The 17785-nt window shown below is 36.1% G+C and overlaps 1 protein-coding gene across 5 annotated transcripts in view; it reads right to left on the minus strand.

Moving 5' to 3' along the window:
* Positions 1–17785, minus strand: part of FSD1L (fibronectin type III and SPRY domain containing 1 like) — an 89820-nt gene that overhangs the window by 25929 nt on the left and 46106 nt on the right. For 3 of the 5 annotated variants that reach the window (XM_050761845.1, XM_050761849.1, XM_050761850.1), the window contains 4 exons: positions 9318–9527; positions 7502–7600; positions 3277–3406; positions 2579–2611 (listed from right to left, as the gene is read on the minus strand). In XM_050761845.1, coding sequence (XP_050617802.1) covers positions 2579–2611; positions 3277–3406; positions 7502–7600; positions 9318–9527 — 472 coding nt within the window. The remainder of the gene's footprint in view (positions 1–2578; positions 2612–3276; positions 3407–7501; positions 7601–9317; positions 9528–17785) is intronic. The other 2 variants (XM_050761848.1, XM_050761847.1) reach the window with 1 other exon arrangement.

Consider the following 17785-nt stretch of genomic DNA (forward strand, 5'->3'; position numbering starts at 1 on the left):
TATCTATAAGTTCCTGACTGGGGCTGCTGCCTTTTTTTCAGAGATGCCCTGCTCGGAGAGGAGAAATCTGGCAGTCTGGCCACAGTGGCCTTGCTGAGCTGCAGTGGCCTCCACCCAGTTCGAACTTCCCAGCAGCTTTGTTTACATTGTGAGGGGAAAACCACCTACCCAAGCCTCAGCAATGGCGGACGCCCCTCCCCCCACCAAGCTGGAGCATTCCAGGTCAATCTCAGACTGCTGCTGTGCTGGCAGCAAGAATTTCAAGCCAGTGGATTTTAGTTTGCTGGGTTCCGAGGGGGTGGGACCCGCCGAGCCAGACCACTTGGCTCCCTGGTTCCAGCCCCCTTTCCAGGGGAGTGAACGGTTCTGTCTCACTGGCATTCCAGGTGCCACTGGGGTATGGGGAAAAAAAAAAAAAAAAAAAACTTCTGCAGCTAGTTTGGTGTCTGCCAAAAAGGCCACCCAGTTTTGTGCCTGAAACCCAGGGCCCTGGTGGGGTAGACGCCGGAGGGGATCTCCTGGTCTGCGGGTTGTGAAGACTGTGGGAAAAGTGCAGTATCTGAGCTGGAGTGCAGGGTTCCTCAGGCTCTGTCCCTCACGGTTTCCCTTGCGTTGGGGAGAAAAATCCCCGACCACTTGCACTTCCTGGGTGAGGCCACGCTCTACCCTGCTTCAGCTCGCCCTCCATGGGCTGCACCCACTGTCCAACCAGTCCCAACGAGATGAACCGGGTACCTCAGTTGGAAATGCAGAAATCACCTGCCTTCTGCATCTATCTTGCTGGGAGCTGCAGACCGGAGCTGTTCCTATTCAGCCATCTTAAAGATCAAATCTGGCACATCTTTCTTCCTAAGAATGCCCGGGGCATTTTCTTAATTTGGCAAACTACAGTCAGCTCCACATTAGCCATAAGCTTCCAGGCAGCAGTCCTTGGGAAATTCTCCTGGAAAGAAGGCAGGCGTGCCGTCTAGTGACATGCATGCGCCCTGTGTGTGATCTTTCAGGCCTAAGCATAGGCAGGTGTTGATGAGGCAGGGTCGGGGCACAGGGTAGGGTGAGCTGCCCTCCTCACACCAGACTTGGTGCACAGCTAGTGCACTGTAGTTTCGAGAGAGAGTTGCAGTTCCACTCTTCTCCTCATCATGATCGTACACCGTATCTGCAATCCTATCCTAGGCACCTCTATTCAGAGGTCCTCTTCCTGGAGAGAGGCCCTAGGCTGAGTTGCTTTTCAGGTGTCTCTGCATAAAACTCCTTTAGGGCAGAGGTCAGGGGAGGAGTGATGGTCTGAAAATATTTTTCTCCCCTCTGTTTTAGTATTTTTCCCATTTTAGCCCTCACTGCCCACCTTGGCTCTCAGGTCCATAAACTGGCAGGAGCCTTTTGTTTGGGGCTTGCTGCAGTGAGAAGATCCACTACTTGTGATCTGTGTTGATTTACGTGACCTTCACCCAGTGCCATTCTGTTGGGAAAAACTGAACAATGGGGGAGTGAGTATTCTTTCCTTTGTGGCCTCTTGCTTATACTATCACAGCAAATCAATAAATGTTTGATTATTACTTTTAGTTTGACTATCCTACCTAACCGCCTCAACATCTGGTAGCTCTGGGCATCTTTCTTCCTCTGAGCACCTTTATTCACACTTACCATTGTACATATGTCTACCTTGCATTATTGCTATTTGCACATATATCTCATCTACATAAGTTAGGGCAAATTTCTTGAAAGCAGACAGTGTTTATCCCTATAAATCCTATAACATCCAGCAGACATCCTATAGTGAACAAATATTTATGGAAAGAATATATAAATGCATATAACATTCCACAAGTAGCCTATATGTAAAATACTCTTAAAAAGTAGGAAGGGAGAAAGAAATAATATAACCTTAAATCACAAATATGTAGTCTATTCATAGACTGTTAAATTCAGCATTTTCCAATTTATCATACACTATAAAATCACTTTTCCCAATACCAAGTACATAAACTGAAAAGAAGAGGAAGATAATTTTGAAAAGAGAACACATTCTGGTTTCCAGTAAAGATATGTAGTATCTTCAAATAAGCATTATATTACTCATGCAAATTGAAACAATTCATCTTTCTGGAACTGTCTTGACAATTTTAGCAATGACCTTTATTTTTTATCCTTGTTGATTCTGAAACTGCCTAATTATTATAAAATAGAGAACTCTTCAAACCTGCTGTGTGTCAAATACAAATAAAAGCGAAGCTATAATGTTAGACTAGTGAATATTATTCAGTACAACAAGAAAGATGCCAGGTATGAGTAAAAGCATAAAAATAAATCAGATAAGGAAAAAAAAATTCAAGAAAGACTTTAAAGCAGAGCTTACTTTGTTACCATATACAATATAATCCAAATAATATGCAGCACACTACAATGTAAATTCAAAACATAAGCTACCAATACAGTCTACACAGAGCAGTATTTTAGCTTATGAAGGCTGCCGCAATGGCTTCTGCTTATTGGTTAAAAGAAAAAATTAAAGTTTTTTTAATCAGCCAAGCTAGATTATACTAAGTCCTAGAACTAGACAGACATAGATCATCACCTTGTATGTTTCTTCAGTGAAGTAACATGGACACTGTCAGATAAAAACAGGCAACTGTTAAGAAACTGTTTTACAACTTAAATTTAACAGCTTATAACAAAATCAGATTAAAGGCCTGCTGAGGAATTTTTGGGGGTTCATTTTTGTTATTGTAGCTCACAAAGGCATTTATCTTCAGTTTGAGCAAAAATTTCTTCTATTAAAAAAGAGGCTCACATGCTTTGACTTTATTTAAGTAAGTTAGTTATGACAATAACAAAAGGCCCTTGAACCTGCCGCTTAGGTTCATTGTGTTGCTGATCAGAAGCAAGACCCTAGGGTTGTACCTGCTAAACGCTGTCATTTAGTGCAGACCAGACCTGCAGGTAAGATAGGTGATCTATAAGTCTAAAATTCAGGAATTAAACTAGAAACTTCTTCTAAGCAATTCAAGTTTCTGTATATATAACTTCAAAGAAATGGAATACTGAAATGAAAACGTGTAAGAGGATTAGGGATGAAACTAAAACAAAAGTAACAAAAAATGTTAATGACATATTAAACTACTGACAAATAGTATTATATTCTTCACTTTGGTGCTACCAATATACTGTAAATATCATAGGTATATTGACAAAGAATTTCAATGAAAGTTATTGTTAAGTAAGAACCAGTGTACAAGCATTTGTCCATATGGCAGATTTAATGGCCTAGCTTACCTGCCCTTGTTCTCTTTTCCTTTCATTTTACTTTCTTGACCTTTTCCTCCAGTAGGATCCCACTCTACACAGGTATCTTCAACTTTCAGGTTCAAATGGGATGAGGAGTTATCCAAATTGAAGTTAAGTGCTATTCAAGATAATATTTCAATATATTTTTAAAATATGGCATATCTCCACTTTCTGAAACACAGCTATCACATTATTTTTAACTCAATCAATTCAATACTGAATACAGAAAATAAAGTACAAATTCATAATCCTAGCACTTAAAATTCTCAACAATCAGGCTGTAATTTATAATTCTTATCTGATTTCCCATTATTCTTCTCAATATATCCTATACTCCAATCAAATACAATGTACTTGCATGGTCACTGACATTTCTGCTGTTCATTCTACTAAAATCTCAGTGAGTACACAGTAACCTAAATCTCCTGTTATTAGGATATCAGTTGACTGTTACGACAAAATAGGAAGGGGAACTGGAAGAATTAAGGAGAAGGATAAAGTTACATAGTGTAAAAAATTATAGAACCTGGCATACACATTTTCTCTGATACTCTAATATTTAATAATTTCATACCTAAACTCTCAGTTTCAAAGTAAGACAAACATGGAGAAACTGAGGCCATGATGGCAGAACAAGGAAACTGGCCCAGCTGACAGATAATTTACATGACCAAGTGTACAGAGGGAAAAGGGACCACATAAATGAAAAAAAAAAAAACCAAAAAACATAAAACTATGCTTTCCAGATTATTTGATATTTTGAGGAATCATCTATACTTTTCACAAGACTTACTCAGAACTGCTAATTTAGGAAATCAGTGAAGCAAGGTATACGCTTCCCTCCTTGGAAATTTAGGGTAAATCATTAGAATGTATTGATTCATGACTGATCACACCATTCCTTTTATCTTAAAATATAACTCTCGGAATCTTTATCTTGCAAGGTATCAGCTATTACACAGTTACTAACTAATCTGCCTGTTAGTTCTATTTCCCTCCAAAGGTTCGAACTTCTAGTATATATTAAGAAATACAGTATCCCTTTACAAAACCCTGTTTCACTTACGGATATTACTTAATTTAGCTAAGGCTTCAGTGTGTCTGTGAACTACGACTCTCTATGTGTTTATTTTGTTGTTTGATGATGCATATCTGTTTACCTAATGAATCAACAATCCTTTTATCCCCTATTGTTCTGTAAAGAGCACTTTAATTTCAACTATGTATTGGAGCTATTGTTCATTGTTTTTATTTATGAAACAACATTCTGAATACAACTCTACTGACCACAGAGCTTCCAGTAAATGTCATACAATACAAGGAAGTTCACAGCTTTCAAAATCTGTATTTAAACAGAAATGAACTTACAGAAAAAAGAGATAATGCAGCAATAATGCAGCTTTTTAGTAAAAATATAAATAGAATTCCTTAATAGACAGGTAGTCAAAAGGTTAGGATTATGTAACACTGATACCCTGCATTTCCAAGAATGAACTGCCTTAATAAAGTTAACATCTATATGTGAGTCATTAGGTAATGCATGTGAGAGCAATACATTTTTGAGAAAGAATACTGGATTTAACTCTAAGGTGCCACCAATTCTCAACTGCTTGCTAAAATCCTAAGGCTGTTTTTTTAAAAAAGGAAGAAATCCTAAGGCTGTCCCCTAATGTTTGTTATGCTGGAGAGAAGGGCCACCAGCAATACTGATGTCAAAGGTGGTAAAAAAAAAAAAAAAGATAGTGCCATTGAAAACCACCTAAAACCAGACTTATCAAATACCGCAGCATCCAAACAAAAAGGCATGGGTTTCAATCCTAAGGAGTGTCATTTTCATATCTCTCTTTCTTTTTGGACACTACCCCTTTATGGGACCTCAGTTAAGTTATAGAGCTCCTTAATGTAACAGAGATAACACTCTATAGTTAAAAATAATAATAATAATAAAAAGACTAGCCTCAAAAGTGAGGTCCTATCTCTTGTATAAGTCCTAAGTCCTATAATACAACTAGATACCGGTTTCCCATATCTTTAAGAGTCTGTGAAAACAAAGTACCAAAAATCAGAGTACAGATATGTTTCACATGTTTAACTTTGTGCCACTGGCTGCTTTCTTGGTACTATAAAATTATATCATAGCCACTATCAATTAAAGTAGGAGAATAATTTGTGATTTAGTAATTTAATATCATTTACCTTCACAAGAAAATAACTTATACCCTAAATATTCTGGTGATAAGAACTTATATTACTCTTTACTTCTGAGAATTTCAATGCCAGAAGAAATAGTGCTACACATGTTGGAGGGCAGAAATAAACAATGATCACTATTTTCCATATCAAGAACCTTAAGTGGAAGCATATGAAATTTTAGTAGGCTCAACTACTTAATCTCCACCTTTCTTCCTTTCTCTCTCGTTTTTTGTCCATACACTAATTTCTACTGGTTGGTTGAAAAAGGCTGCAACAAGCCAAATAAATTGGTAAACAACTGTTCAGTGTGTCATTTGTAAAAATGTGGACTTTTCCTATGCAGCTCTTACTGCTATGGAATAACCCTAGAAAATCTGTGACTCATGGCCATGTAGGAGTCTAACTTTATTCTGGAACTCCCTGAAGGTCAGAATCACTGTTCCATGGGTCTCAGAGTTGAGTTTCAGTCTATTCCTACCACAGAGGGTTTACTCAACAGTGAAGAAGTGCTGAAAAGGCCTAGAATCAACTTAGTTTCTCTCTACAAACCCCAAGATTAAGAGTTTGACCAGTAACATCCAAACATTGCTAACAGGAGCAGCCAGCCTAGCTCGAAGAAAACTACAAGCCAGTCATTAATTTTCCTGTATCTATGGAATTTGCATAGAAATGTATAATTCACCACATTTAGGTCTAACTTTGGTCATTAAATATAAAGAGTAAATGAAAAGAAACAAAAGAAATTTTAAAAATACGATGCTCTTGAGGAAGAAGAATAATAGTAATGAATTTTACTTGATGGGCTAAAACAGTTCAAGTTATATAGAAAAGATTATCTTCCTATATATGACTGTATTTTAAAATGGTAAAAACCTCTAAGAAACCACAGTAACATCTCAGTTTGATAACATGTAATACAGAGTAACTGCATTCCTTAGCTAAGTTACCTATAGTTCAGTTCTCAAATAAAAACATTTGCCAATCCAAACAAATTACTTCAAGATAGACTTTATTTTAGACCTTTGTGAAGCAAACATTTTTCTGAGTTTATCTCATCAATAAATTATAGACCTCATATTTTGTTTTATTCTGATATGATTTTTTTTCATCCTCCAAATCCAATCAAATTTCTGGCAGGTAAACCTATTCAAATGCTGTATGAACTAGAGGTCAGTGGAATGCCTTAAGTCCCAAGTGCCTACAAGAATGTGTAGAGTCTGGTTCTGGAATTAAACCCAGTCAATAATCATCTCACAACTGGGAAAGTCTCCAGCATTATAACCTTCAAATTGGTAAATACCTAAAAATATCCTCTGTATTCAAGTGTGCTACCCTAGGGAGTTTTCATTAAATCCAAATTGCTCTCAGAGACTAGAAGAACCTAGGTTCCAGGCTCATAGTAAGGGATGGCACAGAACTCAGAAGTGGATACTTATTCACACCTTTCCAAACTAGGTCTAGGGATCATGGGAAAGTCATTTAATATATTAAAACTATTTTTTCATCTGCAATATGGATATCAATAATATCTAGCATACTGATCTCTCGATGACTTTAATTATCTAATAAAGAATTGAAAGTGTTTTGTAACCATTAATAAACTATATAAATGTTAACTGCTGCAATAAGATTCACGAAAACAGAGAGGACCTGAACTAAACAGATACTTCCCTAGTATTGATTCCCCACTAATCCATTCTATGGGAAAACTCTGGGCAAATCTCGGTGATACTTACCTATTTATATATTGAAATGTATAAATCAAGCGTCCACCAGAAAATACAATATCATCATCTCAGTCTATTTTATTTGTATGAATACAATCATATAGGAAAACCCAATGAAAAACACTACTGTAGTCCTATTTTCCCTTTCTTAAAATTCTTACTGTTGCGAAAGCTAGGCTAGGGGAAGTAGAGAAGGAATTCAACATAACATGAAGTGTTTCCTGTTACAAAGTTATGAATAACTTCAGCTGCTAAGCTTTGTTTTATGCTGTATAAAGAGTTACTGATCTCACCTTTGGTCTCTAGAGTCACTGGATCAGAATACTCTCCAGCCACAGCCTTGTTACAAGCTCGCACTCTGAAATTCATATACTTTGAATCAAATTTTAAGCCTGAAAAAATGAAAACATGGTTTTCAGACATGAACAGTAAAGGACTCTATTCCCAAAAGTATGAGTATGAGCCTTCAGACATTAAGTACCGTGTCTCTGTATTCAGGAAGAGTATGAATTTGTTAAAAGAGTGATATGTGGCCAGGTACAGTGGCTCACGCCTGTAATCGCAGCACTCTGGGAGGCTAACTCCCGAACCTGAGGTCAGGAGTTTGAGGCCAGCCTGACCAACATGGAGAAACCTTATCTTTACTAAAAATATAAAATTAGCCGGCGTGGCTACTCGAGAGGCTGAGGCAAGAGAATCACTTGAACCTGGGAGGCAGAGGTTGCGTTGAGCCAAGATCGTGCAATTGCACTCTAGCCTGGACAACAAGAGTGAAACTCTATCTCAAAAAAAAAAGAGTGATATGCTCAAAATAAGAGGAATCATGATTTAATTATTATTTTATTCAAAGAAACACATATAGTTTATCAACTTTTATTTTAACTCAGTGATTAAAAAGTACCCTTTCAGGCCTCATTAAAAGTAGTATTTCACTCAAAGAGAGATGGTACAATTTATAATAACACATTCAATTTAAAGTGAACACTCTAAATAATTTTTATATTTATGAAACATTGTTTTTTATGTGAAAATGAATTTAAAGAGGAAGTAAAGCAGAGGTTAGTAACAAACATTTTGAAGTACAGTCTAGATTAAAATCGCAGTTTAGAAATTACTAGCTATGGGACTGTCAACAACTTGACTGAGCCTCAGTTTCCTAGTTGTAGAACAGAAATGATAAAGCCAACTTCACAGTTGTTGTAAAGATAAATGAGATGTAACATGCTGATTAAATGAGATGTACTATATGTAATACACTTGAGCCCATCTTCTGACAAATGGTATGGCTCAATAATGGCGCTCCTAATATTACTACTCATGCATAATAAGCATCTGACAACTCAGGCAATATTTTGCCATTTCAAATATCCAAAGTCCACTATATATTGAGACATCCTTATAACGGCTTTCAAAAGGTCAACACGAATTTCTAATATTATACCAAGTCACAGGTCTTCTTTAATTATTAACATGAAGGTAATCTTAAAACAGTAATTTACATTATCACATATAATGTAAATACAGCATTTACATTATCAGTGAAATGGTTACTGAGAACATCTAAAAAACCAACAGCTTTTTAAGAGTCAGAAAACCAAGGTAAAAATTAAATGTTATTCTGCAATAATGTTTTCAGAATATCCCTTCATACTTATTTTACATATATTCTGTTTCACTATGTTACAAATGTCCAAAAGTAATAAAAACAAAGGTTTCCAGCCTGGCCAACATGGTGAAACCCTGTCTCTACCAAAAAATACAAAAATTAGCTAAGTGTGGTGGCACGTGCCTGTAGTCCCAGCTTCTCAGGAGGCTGAGGTGGGAGAATCGCTTGAACCCAGGAGGCGGAGGTTGCAATGAGCCAAGGTCCCGCCACTGCACTCCAGCCTGGGCGATAATAGAACAAGACCCTGTCTCAAAAAAAAAAAAAAAAAAAAAAAAAAAGGGTTTCCTTGATATTTCAAGAGAAAATCACTTCCATAATGAATATCTAAAAAGTCAGTGTGACTAAAGAAACTTAAAAACTTTATCCTTTAAAGTAACTCAAAATATTTTTCAAGAATACATTTATCTTCTGAGAATGAGATTCCTGAAATGCAGACATGTTACCTGATAGTGTATATTCAGTACCCTTAATATTATCAATTATCTCCCAGCATCGCTCATCCTTTACACGTGGAAGTCCATCAAAATTAGTCTTCCTATGTTCCAGTATAAAATGGTCAATCTTATTATCTTCTTCTAGCATTCTCCAAGCTACTGTTACAGAGTTATCTGCCACCAAACACTCTACTGGATCTATCTCTGGAGCTTTGGGGACTGCAAAGAAGAAAAAAAAAAAGACTCATTCATTCCTCATTTATTACAGCACTAATCAAATATTGATATATTTATATCATTCAAACTGCTTTTTCATTCTGCTTTTGAACTGCTCAAAAGTAGATCAGATTAAGCAAAAAGATACCCCATAAATGTAAAATAACTATTTTCAAAGTACACACACTAAAGATAAGGAATCAAGAAAGACTTGCTACTTCTGAACACATTTTTAATCTGACATTTCAAATAGTTGTAGCATATACATTAAATCAACATTAACAAATAGAATAAATTGCTTTGAATATAATGATTAAAATAATTCAAGAGTATATTTTCACTCTTGAATGTATTTTAAAATCTTGTTTCCCAACCCTGCAAAATACTTAAGGATTTTTAAATGTTTTTCCCAAGAGTTCTACAGTTCATTAAAATAAACTATAGTAAATGAGCCACATTTAACATGTATGAACATTAATTTCTTTTCCATGAAAGACATATTTCATAGCTTTTTAACATTAACACATGATCCACTGACATAACAACTGTAGAACATGGTCCTGCAGTGATATGGACTTGTCTGAACTGGGTGAAACTGTGCAATCTAGCAGGTATCAGATTTAAACATTTTATTGTTAAAGAAAAGAATTCAAAAGATTTATTCCTGGTATGTAAGGCCAGTTAAACGTTTGAAATCAATTAATGTATTCTATTCCATCAATTGCAGAAAAATTATATAATGATATCAATAAAAAAAGAAAAATACCATTTATAAAGTAAAAAATAAAACTCTTTATGGATGACATGACTGTCTATGTAGAAAATCCAAAGAACAGGCCAGGCGTGGTGGCTCATGCCTGTAATCCCAGCACTTTGGGAGGCCAAGGCAGGCAGATCAAGAGGTCAGGAGTTCAAGATCAGCCTGACCAACATAGTGAAACTCCATCTCTACTAAAAATAAAAAAATTAGCCAGGCGTGGTGGCATGCACCAGTAATCCCAGCTACTCATGAGGCTGAGGCAGGAGAATTGCTTGAACCCAGGAGGCAGAGGTTGCAGTGAGCCAAGATCGCACCACTGTACTCCAGCCCCGGCAAAAGAGCGAGACTCCATCTCAAAAACAACAACAACAACAACAAACCACAGAATAAAATTCCTGGAACTAACAAGTAATCATAGAAGGGTTGCAGTACACAAGAGATGAATAGGTGGAGCAGAAGGGAATGTGAGGGCAGTGAAATTATTCTATATGGTAACGTAATGGTAAATATAAGACACTATAAATTTATCAGAACCCACAGAACTGTTTAACACAAAGAGTAAATGCTAATATAAAACCTGAACTTTAATAATGTATCACTGTTGATTCATCAATTATATCAAATGTATCACACTAATGCAGAATAGTAATAACAGGGGAAATTGTATATGAAGGAGGTAGTGGGTTTATGGTAACTTTCTGTACTATCATGCTCAATTCTCCACAAATATAACCCTGTTCTAAAAAACAAAGTAAAGCTGGCCCTCTGTGTCCACGGATTCAATCAGCCTTGGATCAAAAAATATTTGGAAAAGATAAAAATAACAATACAACAATAAAAAAGTTTAAAACTACAATATAACAACTACTGACATAGTGGTTACATTGTATTAGGTATTATAAGTAGTCTAGAGATGACTTAAAGTATATGGGAGGATGTACATATATGTGGTTATATGCAAATACCCATTTTTCACAAGGGACTTGAGCATCTGTGGATTTTGGTGCTAGAACCAGTCCCCCACACATACTGAGAGATGACTTTTGCTAATATTTTTTTAAACCACAACAATAACAAAAGAATTACGTATAAAAGTTAAGATGCAAAGTAACATGAGAGCTAACAAATCCAGTAAAATAACATCAAGATGAAAAAAATTTGACTTGGAAAGGATGATCCATTTCCACTAACTAGAATCTTCCCAAAGTTAAACTCTGCATGTGTAATTGTACAATAAATACTTATAATTGGATATAATTTATTAGTAAGACAACTGACAACCAAAAAAGCATTTATTATTTGTCATTACCATCAGTTTCCTTCATCTGTCTTGTAGGATTTCTGTCCTTATGATACGTAACATCTGTTAGTCTTTATTACTGAAACATAAGAATTGTAGACTATTCACTGCCAAGAGAAGAGACTATATAGGCATTCATGAATTTAATATGCTCTGTTATGTCTACATGTAAGGAAATGTAAAGGCCTATGGCCTGTAGCAATGGGAAAATTTTGCTGAGTCATAAATCTGCAACTGAAAGTCCTGAGAGGCTGGTATAAAAAAAGTCACTTAATTAGTGAGTAGGACTAGTTAGCACCCTACTATCTATATCTCAATTCAGCTGCCATTCTAGTAAGACTGCACTGGCAGGCAGATTCTTCTTTCTTGTGAATAATGGTCCCCAAAAGAAAGTCAAGTAACAAAATGAAAACTGAGGTTAAAAAGAAAAAAAAAAAAAACTAAGAAAGTGGTGACACGTGGGAAGGACAAAGAATATTTAGATAATTTAAGAGTGGTATGTCAAATTTAGGTTGACTTGGAGCTAACGTGGGAAGTTCACTCTAGATTCTATATAGAAGTAAGAAAACAATTCATCAAATACGGCATACACATTCAGGGGAAGATGAAAGATAGTGTACTTATAACATAAAAATATTACTTAGGCGATGCAGAACTCTTTGAAAGGAAAGCAATCCACATGTTTGTCTACATATTTCCATAAAGCAACAGTGACTAACTAGCAATAGTGTAGAAATTAGTTGAAGAATTTACTAAATGTTTTATCTGCATCTGAATGTAAAAGGATAAGTGGCATCAGCATTGCCAGACTTATTTCTTTTCTTAGCTCTAGAAAGGAGAAAGGATATAAAGTCAAAATTTCAATGCATAAAAAATGGCTAACAGTAGATAATGACTTTGTAATTATCATTGATCATCATTACTTCCACTGTTAAGACTCAGGTATGTCCATAACTAATATTACTACATATAATGTACTATAGGATAGATTATAGTGGCATTTATGGAATTAAGAGATAAAGATATTTCTTCATTTTATAAGTTAATTTGATTCCATCTTATAGAAAATTTTTATGCTATAAAATATTAAAAATTAGAGATTTAAATGCATCTTTCATGAATTTTTAAAACCTATTATATTTTTCTGCTGGGCACAGTGGCTCATGCCTGTAATCCCTGAACTTTAGGAGGCTGAGGCAGGAGGATCACTTGAGCCCAAGAGTTCGAGACCAGCCTGGGCAACAAAGTCAGACCCCATCTCTACAAAAAAATCAGAAAAATTTAGTTGGGTATGGTGGTGCATGTCTATGGTTCCAGCTACTCAGGAGGCTGAGGCAGGAGGGTTGCTTAAGCCCAGGAGGTTGAGGCTGCAGTGGTTGTGCCACTGTACTCCAGCCTGGGCGACAGAGCAAGACCTTGTCTAAAAGAAAAAAAAAAATCCTATTGCAGTTTTCCTTCTGGACAAAACTCCTCCACAAAAAGGATTCTTGGGTTTTTTTTTTTATTTATATCTCATTTTGCCAAAAGGGGAACTCTTAACTGTTCATGCAATCTACCTGACGTACAATAAGCACGCTCTTGGTCTGTTAAGCCATCATTGAAAGCCCAAAAGAAGGGAAGTAAGGGTGAGAAGACTGCGTTTTAAGTCATTTTTTTAATCAAAGTAGTAGTAATATTTCACTCTGTCAAAATTTAGAAGTGATGGGAAACCTAGATACAGAAAATGAAGATATATACACTGGATTTTAGGGGGAAAAGCTCTACTTACAACAGAAAACATTATGGGAAAAAATGTTATCATTGGTATCAGTTATTCACATGAGAAAACTGAGAAGGGGGGAGAAAACAACAGTTAAAGCCTCAATTGCTGTAAGTCAACATGTAAATTCTCCAAGTGTGATTAAAAAAGTGAACTTGAGATAAATACAAAGTGAAAAATACAATATCAAAGGCAACAATCAAACAAAGTTTTCTTCATAAGTTAAATAGAAAACTAAAAAAGAATAATGGTAGTAACAATAGCCATCATTTATTGAGTGCTTTCCACTTTAATCCTTACCATTACAATACCTTAAACTTTATATTATCATTATCTTTATTAGGGGCTCAAAGATGTCAAAGTAACTTGCCCAAGATTGCACTGCTAGACAATTAAAGAAGAAACAGGATTTAAATATAAGCAGTTTGACTTAGAGACAACAGCCTTTACTATTCTTAAAGAAAGGCACCTAAGCTAAGGCCATATATATTAGTATATAAAAAAATATAAAATCGAAGAGCAGTAACATGCAGAAAGATATCCAAATAATAATGAAAAGAAAATAACACATATGAAAGTTAAGTTTCCACCTCGTCAGGTGGAAACGAGTGATCTATAAAACTAACACAAAGGGATGAATGATAGGACCCTTACTGACCTGGAAACCTAAAGGAACCTAAAGGCAGAATCTCTGAAAAGTTCTGAATTTGCCTTACTGATAATTTGATAACCTGGAAAGTAGAGTCTGTGTTTGGTAAACTAACTTTTTTGGACCTAAGTATGACCAATAAGAAGAACACACATATAAACGTGGAAATGATGGCTGGGTGCAGTGGTTCACACCTATAATCTCAGCACTTTGGGAGACCACAACTAGAGGATGGCTTGAGGCCAGGAGTTCGAGACCAGGCTGAGCAACACAGTGAGACCTCTATCACTACAAAAAGAAAAAAAAATTAAAACTTAGCTGGGTGTGGTGGCATGCACCTGTAGTCCTAGCAACTCAGGAGGCTGATGCAGAAAGACTGCTTGAGCCAGGAGTTGGAGGCTACAGTGAACTATGATGATGCCAATGCACTTCAGCCTGGGTGACAGAGAAATACCCTTTCTCAAACAATAAAAAACTGTAAATGATGGGAACTTTAGAAATAAGCAACAATGTCACCTTAAAGAATCCATGAAAGCCAGAGCAAGAGATTGGGTAAAATCTGAAAAAAAACTTCAAAAATTTCAAATAGAAAAAGAAGAGGACTCATATACTACCATAGACTGTTATAACTACCATATAACTACCATACTCTGGAGGGATTCTACCATAGCAAAAAAAAAAAAAAAAAAAAAATCCAGCATAAAACAATTTTATTGTGTTGCATGGCTGAGCTTTTATAAGACAGTGCTTCTCACCTTGAATGTGTGTAAAAATAACCCTATGTTACCTCAAGTCCAACACTAAGACTCTTGAATCAGAATCTGCAGTTGATTTGCATGCACTTTAAAGTTTGAGAAGCAATGGACAATATCTTCCGATGAATGGATTCCCTTTACAACACTGGCTTCAAGCTACTGTCAAGCTTCTTACTGAATTATTTTAGTGATGGGAAAAGTTACTATTTCCTAAAATTGCTCTTGTCATAGTCAGTTGTGGCTATTAGAAAAGCCTTTCTGATATTACTAAGCTGAGTTTTCTCCTTAAAACTCCATTTGGAAATGAAAGGGAAATAAACTATCTCAAATGCTTGAGATTATAATCCCTTGGCCACATTTTTATTTAAATATTAATTGAAATTGTACTTACTTAAGGAGTACAGCAGGATGTCTGAGAGTCCAACTCAAAGGAGACCAGTTACAGGAGTGTCCCCACACATTTGAGTTTTACCTCCAGGAGCTTACCAGGTTCCCACCATGAATAACTAACGGAGAAAAATCCCCTTATGCTTCCACAGCAGGGGGAGGAGAAAAGGAAGTATTTTGAAATACATCAGAGCTTCTGTTCCCTTAAGAGAAACTATTTAATCATAGTCTAATCTGTTGAGGTTTTATCAGAGCCTAAGTGACCTGGGGAAAGGGAAATATCCAACTCCAATCAGCTACTCCATGTGGGCAAAGGGAAATACCCAAACCAACCGCAGGCCACTCCAACCATCCTGTTCCACTGAAAAATCCAGGAGTCAGGAGTGGGGAAAACTGAGAAGTCCCTTGTGAAGTTCACAGTCCAGAGGCACAGGCTCACCAAAAGACTGAGACCTAATTATAGTGCTACAGAATGCTTCCCCTCCCACACACCTTACTACCACATTAATAAAGGCCTGTTTACATCAGCTTCTTTAACCCAATACATATCGGGTTATCAAGAAAAAATTATAAGACTCAGATATGGCAGAGATGCTGGAATTATCAGGCCAATAGTTAAAGACAGTTATAATATTCTCAGGGCTCTCATGGAGGGAGCAGACAGCATAAAATGGAGAAAGAAGACAGCATAAAAGAACAGATGGGCAATATAAGTGGAGAGTTAGAAATTGTAAGAAACACACACAAAGAAAAAAACACTGTACCATAAATTAAGAATAATTTAATGGACTTAATAGCTGACTGGAAAGAATCTTTTGAGTTTGAGGATCTCTCAATAGAAACCTGTAAGATGAAACAGCAAAGACAAAAAAGATTGGAAGAAACTCCACAGAATATAATATCCAAAATTTACTGTGGAAGTACAAAAGAAGTAAATATGTATAATGGAAATTACAGAAGGAGAAGACAGAAAGGAACAGAAGATATATTTGAAACAATAATGACTGAGAAATTTCCAAATTAATGTCAGACACCAAACTACAGATCTAGGATGCTCAGGGAACATCAACGAAAATAAATGCTCCCTGCCATACACAAACAAAAACCGTATCTAGGAATATATTCAGACCACAGAAAATCAAAGACAAGGAAAACACTTGAAAGACACCAGGTGGGGGCGGAGGAGGGGACCTTACCTATAGAGGAGCAATTCTGTATACCTTGAAATTATCCTTCCATAGTGAAGGATAAATAAAAACTCTCTCAGACAAATAAAAATTGAGGAAATCTGTTGCCAATAGACATGCTATGTAAGAAATGTTTTTAAAAAGTCCTTTAAAGAGAAAGAAACAAAGAGCACTGGAGAAGGATAAGTGAAGGTAAAATAAAAACTTATTTTTCTTATTGTTGACTGATCTAACCAGTAACAATTCAAAACAATAAGAGCAACTATTTATTTGAATGTGTGTGGTATATATATGTGCTTATATACACTGTTGCATAAGTGAAATAAATGACAGCAATGATACAAGTGATGGGAGAGAGGCAGAAAATCACTAAGTACATAGTTGAACTCAACAACTCTATCAATCAACTGCATATAATTGATATCTACAGACTACTTCATCCAACAATGGCAGAATACACATTCTTCTCAAGCTCCTATGGAACATTTGCCAAGATAAAGACTACATTCTGGGTCATAAAACACACATTAACAAACTCAAAAGCACACAAATCATGCAAGGTTTAAATTAGAAATCACTTAACAGAAAGATATATAGCTGGAAAGTCCCAAAATACTTTGAGATTAAACAACCCACTTCTAGCCAGGCGCGGTGGCTCATGCCTGTTATCTTTGCACTTTGGGGTGGGGGCGGATCACCTGAGATAAGGAGCTCAATCAGCCTAGCCAACATGGCGAAACCCCACCTCTACTAAAAATATAAAAATTAGCAGGGCGTGCTATAGTCCCAGCTACTCCGGAGACTGAGGCAGAAGAACTGTCTGAACCTGGCAGGCAGGCAGAGGTTGTAGTGAGCTGAGATCACGCCACTGCACTAGCCTGGGCAACAGAGCAAGACTCTGTCTCCAAAAAAAAAAAAAAAAAAAAAACCAACCAACCAACCAAACAAAACCAAAAAAAAAAAAAAAAAAAAAAACACTACACTTCTAAACAACACATACTCAAATAATAAATCTCAGAGAAATTTTTAAATATTTTGAACCAAATGAAAATGAAAACACAACTTACCAATATTTGTTGAATACAATGAAAATAGTGCTTAGAGGGAAATTATAACACTGCATGCACATATGGTCATGAGCCATAAGCCACATAACAACATTTTGGTCAATGACAGACCACATATACAAAAGTGGTCCCATAAAATTACAATCCATATTTTGATTGTATTTTTTTCTAAGTTTAGATATGTTTAGATATACAAATCATTATCATTGTGTTACAACTGCCTACAGTATGCAGTACAGTAACATGCTGTACAGGTCTGTAGCCTAGGAGCAATCTGCTATATAACATAGCCTAGATGTATAGTAGACTATACCATCTTGGTTTGGGTAAGTACACTCTATGATATTTGCACAATGACAAAATTGCCAAACATCACATTTCTTAGAATGTATCCCCA

Source organism: Macaca thibetana, chromosome 15, assembly GCF_024542745.1.
Source record: "Macaca thibetana thibetana isolate TM-01 chromosome 15, ASM2454274v1, whole genome shotgun sequence".
NCBI lineage: Eukaryota > Metazoa > Chordata > Mammalia > Primates > Cercopithecidae > Macaca > Macaca thibetana.